We start from the raw sequence: 10,263 nt of genomic DNA on the forward strand, positions 1-10,263 counted from the left end.
GTAGAACAATACAAAGGGAGCATAAAGACAGATGATTTGTCAGAACGCTGGTGTGTAGACATTCAGAAAGTTGGGATGAAACGATGGAGAAGTTTGAATCTTTGGAACTGATGGTGAAAATGAGGCATTTAAACATAATTAAAGTAATACTGAAGGACAGTTATCTGTAAAACCCTCAAGCTGTAATTTCTGCTTCTTTCATTCCTTACAAACATAATGCAGAGATCATTAAGTCAATGCCAGACATACGGGTTTTAGATAATACTTTGGTACTGTAGAGATCTGGAGCTTCTTAAGTCATTGCCCTGTGTTCACCTTAAAAGTGATTTTTGGTTTTTAGGTAGGTGACACTCTATGTAAGAAATACATGTAAGGCTTTACTTACTTTGTACTTTACTCCTTTACTACTAATAAATATAACTGTAGAGCCATACGCTACTGGCTGCACAATAGATGCATAAACACCTGTGTTGGTACAAGAGTGGATTGTACTGAGGTGGAAATGAAAAGCTGGGGCAGTTTCTTAGCAGAAGCCTCGCCAATTTACACTGTCTTGAAGAGTTTGCTAAACTAAAGTTTTGAGGCATAAGTGAGTTGCCAGCTTTTTTCTGTGTCTAAAGTTAATGTGGGATGAGTTGTGTATAGATGAGGTGACATCTAACCATGGAAAAGCCCATGTCACGCGCGAACTAGGATACAAATATATGCAGAAAAATTTTGGGGCAGGAGGAACAAAAATACAATCATGATTACCTTACATTATCAGTCTTTCTGTAAATCTGTCTTAAAATATTATTCCAGTAAGTTTTCCTGAGACTGAAGTTAAGAGTTATGAGGCCCATATCTCACAAGCTGATCTCTATGTTTTATTTCAAAGATAGTGTATTATTTCTGTTGCTGTAGTTTCTCCTGTCATTACTTACTGTACTGTTTTTTTGTTCATGGTTAAGTTTCATAATTTTCAAAAGCCTTCAGAGATTTTGCATTGTTAGATTATAGTCCATGTGACACATAGCTCTTGTTCTTATGCCGTCTCTCACTTTTAAAATTCTTAGTTCAGCCCCAGCCTAAAAACAGTTTACATAAACATTACACTCAGCATTCTCTGTGGTGAAGAGAGAACCAAAATGTTAAGTTAGCATCTTCCTCAAATGTATATTGTTTATTCATATTCCATCAGCAATCTGATTAAAAACAAGAGTATCAAATCTCCTGTAGGCTTCCTGCTTCTAACAGTCAGAAAGAAAGATCTAGAATTACCACCTGTTATTGTAACTGTATCTTAGTTGTTTTTATTGAGTTGAAGCAGACAAGAATATTCTTTGAGTGGGTCTTCAGTATATGTGAACTTTACATCCACTACTTGGTGTTTCATTCATGATTGTTCAGCAGTTTTTTTTCCCTAGGTATTAAGCGGGCAGGTTCATCATTTTAGAATGATAGAACAGTTTCTTTTGTGGTGTTCACAATTAACTGGAAAGATATGACAGGAGGCAAACTTGCTACAGTCATTTGCACCTGTTTCTCTATGCATGTTCTTTAGTTTAGTTCTCACAACACATTAAGTTGCCCTTACAGGATGTATTGCCGAAGGCAGTGAAGGCCTTCAAAAACATTTTATTGAGAATCAGAATAAATACAAATAAATACAATAGTATGTTCTCTTCCTGCCTGCTAACTTGGCTGGTGCAGTCAGCAAGACTCCAGTGGCGTGGCTGTGGGTTCTGCTGTTTTGTTTTTTAGAACTGAATTAGGAAATACTATACCAAGATTTTGAAATAAAATGCAACAAATTTAGTAGTGTCTGAAGACCACAACCAGATCAGGCTCAATTATGCAAATAGTTGTAATGATTGGCCTCTGGCAGATGTATTCAGGTTTAGTATCTGAAGTGGAAGTAAAACTCTGAAAGGTGGCAGTCAGCACACTGCTTTGCATTGAGGATGTAACAGAACATACGTGTTTTCCTTTGAAGCTCAGCTGTCTGCAAGTACTGCTAATTGTATTCAGCTTAATTTAAAAGCTGCTATTTTGTTTCACAGGTAGGCAGAAGATGTCTGCTCTTGAATTGCTTGGTATTTAAAATGTAAATTGGAAATGCTCTTGAATCTCTACTGCTTGTCAAGGCAGCTATTAGTTTAATGTTCTGTTCAGGAGCTGAACAGAATGATGGAAAAATTAAGTGGGGAAACAAGAGTCTGGACTCAACTGACTGTATTCTTAGGACTTAAACTTTTTCTTTTATTACTATATTTAGGTGTTTCTTTAAGGAAAAATAGTTTTTCTCTGCAAAATGGTGGTAAATTTGAATCTTCTTAGATCAGTGATTGAAGTGTAACACTGAATGTATTATACAGTGAATGAGCCAACATAGCTGAAATAGCTTTATTTTTCTTAAAGCTTTGCCGTGTTGAATAAAATTTTTTAAACTACATTTTGGGCTTCACTTACGCCCTGAAATTTCTTTTATCCGTGCCAGGAATTATTCATAAATAGGTTTGTGCGAGGCTTAAGTTTAAATAGTAACTTTCCCCTTTATTGTGGAAAGATGTCTTTCTGTTGTCTGAAGCATCAGCTTTTGCTGTTGAGCCAATGTAGATGTAAAACATTTTATGTTCATATCCTACTATGGGCTGTCTGGACCAACAGCAAGAGGGAGGTGTTTCTCCTTCCCAGCTTCCCTTCAGCAAGAGCTTACTGTCATGGAAAAGATGAATGCGTTTTAAGAGAGTAGTATTTATTGCCTATGCAGAAGGTAGTTGGTGTATTACAGGTGGTTATTGCAGTAGGATTCACTTAATTACTAAGACTTGTCTCTGGGTGAAATTAGCTCTTTGACACCTTTATGGGGTTCAGGTAACAGTATCTATACACTTAGGCCTACCTATCGATTTCAAGTTTGTTTGCATAATGGGCAATATGGAAATGAGTAGTAGGATGTGGAAGGAGGTGGCTGGATCAAAGCACCTACTGATCTGCTGTTCATATGCTGAGAGTTCTGACTTGAACTTGTCCATAAACAACTGTGGTAGGTTTAAGATGTTGCTTCATCTTTGTCTGCTTGCTGTAAGTCTGATTGGAGCTCATCTCCCTCTTGGCGTTGTTCAGCCCAGTGACTTCAGTCAAACATCTTAACACAAATACTTTTCTTGGGAACTGAAACTAAAATACTGGCATGTGAACCCGAGTGGCTGAGGTGGGTGCATGTGTTTCCTCTTCACCAGTGGCATCCGTCCAGCAAGTGTGTCGAGACAGCTGGTGGTAATGACTTCCCAAACAGCAGCAGCTAGGTTTCTAGACCTCTTCTGTCCAAGCCTTAAGTAGGTGTTGATGAGCTGCGGTAGTCGTACTGAAATGAATTGCAAGCAGCTAAGTCTTTTTGTTTATCTTGGCCAGTTTTTTTCTGTTGAAGTAAGGGATGTAATTTGCAATGCTTGTAACACTTGATACATTTTAAGGTGTATCTAGACTAAAAAACCGCACACTTTTGGTCATTCACTACTTTCATTTAATAGTGTTTGAAATTCGGTGGTTCTCCATTACCGTCTGATACACGTTAAAATAACACATCTTTTGTCTATGTGACAATTTGAAACTGTTTAAGAACTGTTGACTCACCAGTATTTTGAGGTGGCATTCATAGTGGGTTGTAACTTTTCTACCACTTCAAAAAGGAAGAAAGCCCTGATTGGGCTGAGCTCACTGTAACGTTATGTCATGCCTGAGCTCTCACCAAATACGGAAAATACAAAATACACTGTCGAGAGTATTACAGGGCCAGGCTTAGGACAACTTCATCTTTTCTACTGATGCAGAAGCACTTCATTTCCTGAAATACCTCATGCCCTGTGCTTTGGGGCTCTCGGCAGGCAAGGTGCTTATTTTGAGGTTTTGGAAAGTCATTTAAAAATTGAGGTTTAAGTGAAGGTGTTAAAAAGGGTCACATAAGTGACATTTTTCAACTTCTGTGGGCATCAGGAAATGACATCTAGCCATTTTCCTGATATTTAGAATTCACGTGCTAAAGAGCACTAATTTTAGATTGATCTCTTATTCTGTCAGTTTTGACAAGCGTGCAGTATTGAGAGCAAGTAGGATGAATGGTGCATGTCTCTTTTTCTGAGTATGACTACCAGTAAAGAAGGAAAACAGGAAAAGGAATACATGAAACCAAATTTTTTTAGCTTTTTATTACTGTATTTTGCTTGTATTGCAGAGAATGGATCTGTTGGAATTAACATGCATTATTTTTTTGGTAAAGTATAAATAGAAAAATAGAAGCATGATATTTCAGTTGGATTTGGGAAAACCATATTGCCATTTATTAGTAGCTCACTGGTTATATATGTACATATTTTTCCTTTTAAGATTTGTTGACTTTTCATTTTATCAATGCATGTCTTGTTTCAGAAAATAAAAACGTTTAACCAGTATGTGTTTATGTTTGTGACATTTGTGCTTTACCATTAACTAAAAAAAAACCCAAAACAACTTAAATTCCCCTTCCCTTCTTTTTCTAGGTGGTTTCAAACACCATCACAAGTTTTCTATCACGCAGCAACTGAACATGGAGGAAAAGATGTCTACCCAGGGCAGTGCTTATGGGAGGGATGTGAACCTTTCCAGCGGCAGAGGTTTTCCTTCATTACCCATTTACAGGTGCAGATTTTCTTTCACATATCACTTCAGAAAATAGTACGGATTTCGTGGTAAATTTTCACATGCCTTTCTCACTGTCTTTCTCTTTTCCTCAAACAGGATAAGCACTGTTCCAGAGATGCTTTGCTTGCAGGGTTAAAGCAAGATGAACATGGACAAGCAGGAAATCAGAAGCCTTCCAATAAGTAAGAGACCTGAGCCTCATTAGCAGTAGTGAAAATAAAAGGATTAGAAATGATTGGAAGAATTTGTGTATTTATAACTTGGCTTATCAAGTGAAACTCTGCACGTGTAGGGTCTGTAAGAGTAATCAAATTTGAGGTCAATCGCAGTAAGACAAAATGGGAAAAAGAGGGAATAGATTCTGATGTGGGAGTTGTGGTTGCAGTTATAAAAAGGCCAGGTAATTTTTTAAGGTATATAGGTCAATACTCTTTGATGAACGTTGTTCTCAACATATTCTCCTAATTGTTCCCAACTGGATAGTATTTTATAGCTTTTATTGTAACAGGAAAGTGCTTGTAATCCAAATGGAAAGTTATTCGTTGTGTACGGTTCAGCTATTTCATATAGCTGAGATAGATAGTCTTGTAACTTGCTGTATTCCTTCCAGTTTTGTGGTCTAAATTTGTGCTGATTTGATCCAGGAACTCTAGTAATAAACTTCCCTTTAGAGAGGCAAACCAGATAAATGCCAACTGCTCTGAGTCTTCTAATTTTGTGCTGCTACCTGGAACCGTCTTCGGCTCTCCTCTTTCCCAAAATGATTTTAACCATCTGGAATTAATATTGGAGAGCACAGTCCTGTTGCTGTGGGGTTGTGGGGATGTTTATGTTAATATTGGAGTTAGTCAGGGTTCGGTTACATGTATAAGTATATTAAGACTAGGTCTTTGTTAGTAACTCACTGGAATCTCTTTGTTGCAAGCTGAAGATGTAATTACATGGTCTCGGGCAGATTTTTGCAGTCTGTTCTGTGGCCAGTTAAATTGCTACCAAGCTGCTGGAGGCAGTAGAGAAAGTTGAGCATGAAAGCTGAGAAATTTAGTTTGGGAGTCCTTTTATTTTTTTAACATAAACGAACTTCTTAACATAGACTTAGGATTGCTTTATGGTGCCTTGTTTCATTACACTGAACAACATTCAGACCTCTGAAAACCACAAAATGAAGGATGATGGTAATGTAGTCTTAAATACTTGGTAAGTGGGAAGCGTAGGGCTGATACCATCTACTAGCATGTTGTGATCTCAACTTTGCCTTTTCAAAAATGTTCCATCACACAGATAACACATCCAGTAGCTCTGTGTCCTCACAGGCTTCTTTAAAATTGTCACAAGTACTTGTATTAGCAAAAATGATCATACATCCCCTCTTCTAAGGCAGAATTCCCTAATTAGGTCAGATTCGGAAAGTAGGAATTTATATGCACAGCCAGTTCTCTCTGAAATATTGAGACTGCAATATCACAAGATACTAAGGGTGTGATTTCAGAGTGCAAGTTGAAATAAGAGCGTTCCATTACTCAAAGTAGGATGTTTTGACTCTCCCTGACATCCTGTGTTCCTTCTTGTGACTATGCACTGCTTACAGTGAGAGAACTAGCTTTAGTTTTTGTCCAATTGCATGGTAAATCAATTCTGTTTTTAAAAAAAAATTAATCAGTCAACAAACTGGGTTTGCCAGATGAGTGGAATACACTTGCCTTACAGTCAGTTGAACACCACCAGTACAGGAGGTGGGCTGGAACAAAAGGAAGGGATGAGACCTTTCTTAATTTACTTTTTGTTGAGTCCTAGGAACTTGTCGAATATATCGGCACACCACTGATAGTCCATGTGACTAAACTCTGGTATGGAGCTGAAACAAATTAAAGAACTGGTGCTGAGATGAAGCCATCAATTTTTAGGCATTAATTAGGCCAACTTTCTTCACTTAATCCCTCACCATTTAGTAAAACTATACCTACTTCGGAGAGTGTGTATAAAGTGAGTGTTATTGGTGCTGGAAGTGAAATCTGTGGAGAGCACAGCATAACAAATGAGGGCCCATTCCCCTAATCGGTCATCATTTATGTCTATCATAACACCATGTTTACTTGAAAAAATCTGTAATGGAACCAGGTACGCAAAGTTAAGCGGCATTACAGAGTTGGTTGTATACCTTAGTTCTGTATTTCTTTGCTTTTAAAGTTGTATTATATTAACTCTTCCTCTTCTGGTTTTCAGAGGTAGCTGAATGTTACACTCTGGAAGGTCAGGTAGCGCTAGCAATTAACTGTATGTATGTTGACTGCAGCTTTGTGCATTTGAATCTTTTTGGATTCATGTTAATTTTTTTCCTTGTTGCCACTGAAGCAAAGGTGGTAGCATGAGCTACCAAAAATCCTCATCATGCACCATGGGAGTGGGGCAGGAGGTAACTTTAAATCACAAGATGAATGGCATGGTTTGAACTTAAGTTGATAATATAATTAAAGAAATTCAAGCAATCTGCATGTTTCTTGAGAGAGATACTTGCCCACAGACACAAGTCAGTCCACTTGATGTCTCAGTCACTTTTTATCAACTTGTTTTTTTCCAAAATCAAGAAGAGAAGACAATCTTTTAATATCTTCTTATGTTATTGCAATTGTCTTTTTCAATGTTTCTAGAATCGAGGCAATAGTACTTCAACTTTGTAAAATATAGTATGATAGCTGTTGAAGAGAGATATTCCGAGCAGCCTCCGTTTGATGAATCCTTGTTCTTCTCAATATAAGGAAAACAAAATGTTCCAGAAATTAAAAATGAAGATGATAATTCCTTTACTGTGGTACTCAGTCTCCTAGAAACAGATGTCATTGCCTAACAGTTTCTTAATGCAGCCCCTGCCCTTCTCCCTTTACTTCATGAAGGTTTTCAAACTCTTATTCCCATGCAGGGGAGAATGACAGTGTGATTATGAGCTGAGTTTTTAGGGAGGAGTCTGTTACCACTTCTTAATTTTCTGTTTTGTGGTTTGAGACCACTCGTATGAACCCTTTTCCTAATTTTTAACTAGGCTTCCTTGTTGTTAGAATTTCAGATTACGAAGAAAGTCTCACTGAATAGACAATTCAAGTTTTATTTATGCCTAAATAATACTCTTACAGGCTAACTTTCATTTTAAAAATTGGAACATTTACATTTGATTTATGCTGCCTTTGCAAGTAAGCACTACTGTATATTTCTAGTATATTGAGATGTTCTTATCAGGTTCTACTAGGGTATTAAAAGACTTCATAATTATATTGTTCAGTATATTGAAACGTGGTGATACTTTTCACCATCAATACTGCATAACTTCCCTTTGAGGTGACATTATGAGTCTTACTCATTAAGTGAAGTTGCATATTTATATGTTCTAAACTCTAATTGTATGACTAATTTAGAAGTTTTGCGTGAAATAGCTTTGACTTCAGTGTTAATACTGAAAATGGAGAATTTGCTTCTGCTATGTTTGTTATTTGTACCAGCTTTATAAAATGCCTTGCTTAATTTATTAATCTCAAGTCTGAAAGCTGCAGTAACAGGTAATTGGTTTTACAAATGTTTGATCTGATTTAACAATTAGATGTTTTATGTCTTACATCATAACTTAAATCATGTTACTTTATATTACTTCTCACTAACCACAGTTAATATGTATTTTATATTGTCATAGTGTCTAATGGTCCCGATGAGTAGAACAGCTATATTTTAAGGGCATTCTCTGGCCAAATTTCAGATGACATTTGCATAGCTGCTATCACAGTTCCTGTTAAATCCTATCTGATAAAACATTCCTTTAAATAGGTGCACTTCAGGAAGTGGCTATGTCATTAGTACAATATATTACTTTTGCATCACAAATGTCACGGGTGATGAGCAGCACTTCTTCAAGAGAAGTGTATTTTCACATAAAATACAGCCCATGACTCTTCTGAAGGCTTTGCAATAAGGTTTATCTCTGTGGAAACAAAAGGCAAATCATGTATCAGCACCAGGTATTAATGGATCTTTGTGTCTCTGTTCAGATAGGTTAAAAATTGTCAAAATAAATTTTCAGAGTTTTTAATCTTCCAGAAAGTGGTGCAAAGCTTATTTTTATGAATTCTTTCTTTACTAATGTAGGCAGCCAGCTGCAGGGGGTACTGCCTCTACTCCCAGAGCACAGAAGGCCATTGTGAATCATCCAAGTGCTGCCCTAATGGCATTAAGGAGGGGATCAAGAAACCTTGTCTTCAGAGATTTCACAGTTAGTATTGTTTGGCTCAAGTATTAGATATTAATTGTTGCCTGGTACTATGGAGCTTTTACATATTTTTTCTCTGTACTTTTGTAGGATGAAAAAGAGGGACCAATAACTAAACACATCCGATTAACAGCTGCCTTAATATTAAAAAATATTGGTAAATATTCAGAATGTGGTCGCAGGTAAGCATCGTGTGATTCTTCTAATACTAGTGGGCAGTGTTGTTTCTGTTCTTTTAAGTACCAAACAATAGGTAGGTTTTACCTGTTGTTTAAAAAAAAAAAATAAGTATATTGACAGTACAATTTCTCTATCAGTTCTCCACTGTTTAGTTCACCACCCAGTGCTCAGCATCATCTTACTTAAGACAGTATTTGTCTTAGGTATTTGTGATCCAGAATTTTTAAGTGTGTCTGGTAAATTTGACAGGTTAAATTTTTGGAGGCAGATGAGAGAAGCCTTATTGTGGGTCTGTTCCTTTTCTTTCTGAAGGCAATACTGCGTAACTCTGAAAATCAATTCTTCTGTAAGCAACTTCCCACCCTTTTATCCCAACCTGAGAAAGGGCCAAATGAGCTCTTATGAACATTTTCTTAAGTTGTGGAGTGACGCACAGTTGCATTCCATACTTTCTTTCTGCCTCTCTGTTGCTTTTCCCTCCAAATATGAGTTAACTCTAATAAATGACTCCATCAGCTTTCCTCTCACTTGTAGAGGTTTCTTCAGTAAGTAAATAGACCAATACTGACTTGTGGTACTAAGTAGGAAATGTTCTTTATGATGCAGAAGGGGTAGTTACTTGCTGTGCCAGTAATCACCATGCATGCAGCTTCTGTTTTTTTCCAAGAATTTACAAGCTGAGTGTCATCTTGGTTTTGTTTTGCATTGTTTCAGCTTCATAGTAGCGGAAGTAATTATTTCTAATAAGTGTCTGTTAATTTTGTCTGTTTTTCAAAAACCTGTCAATAGGGAGGAATCTCCTAGTTTTAGTTCTAAACAAAGGAGTTTTGATACTGGTTGTGGAAGCCCTCCTGCCGTCTTCAGCTACCTAATTGGGGGTTGTAGTGAAACAAACTCTTCTTGGAGAGCATAGTGAAAAGGATGAGGGGAAATGAGCAGAGGTTGCAGCAAGGGAAATTCCAATTAGATTTCATGAGTAAAAAAAATAATCACAAGAGTTGATTGATCATGGGAACAAGCTCCCCAAAGAGGCTGTGCAATCTCTGTCATCTTAGAGATTCAAAACCCAACTGGATATAATGTTGAGAAATGTGATCTAGCTGAAGAGTCAGCCCTGCTTTGAGCAGGAGTTTGACCGCGTAACTTCCAGAGGTTCCTTATAACCTGAATTA

The 10,263-nt window shown here is 37.1% G+C and overlaps 1 protein-coding gene across 2 annotated transcripts in view; it reads left to right on the forward strand.

Annotated features, from left to right (window-relative positions):
* Positions 1 to 10,263, forward strand: part of ARID2 (AT-rich interaction domain 2) — a 105,309-nt gene that overhangs the window by 92,583 nt on the left and 2,463 nt on the right. For both annotated transcript variants that reach the window (XM_074567950.1, XM_074568022.1), the window contains 4 exons: positions 4,521 to 4,659; positions 4,759 to 4,844; positions 8,791 to 8,914; positions 9,002 to 9,093. In XM_074567950.1, the coding sequence (XP_074424051.1) occupies positions 4,521 to 4,659; positions 4,759 to 4,844; positions 8,791 to 8,914; positions 9,002 to 9,093 (441 nt within the window). The remainder of the gene's footprint in view (positions 1 to 4,520; positions 4,660 to 4,758; positions 4,845 to 8,790; positions 8,915 to 9,001; positions 9,094 to 10,263) is intronic.

This window comes from Larus michahellis, chromosome 1 (genome assembly GCF_964199755.1).
Source record: "Larus michahellis chromosome 1, bLarMic1.1, whole genome shotgun sequence".
Classification (NCBI taxonomy): domain Eukaryota; kingdom Metazoa; phylum Chordata; class Aves; order Charadriiformes; family Laridae; genus Larus; species Larus michahellis.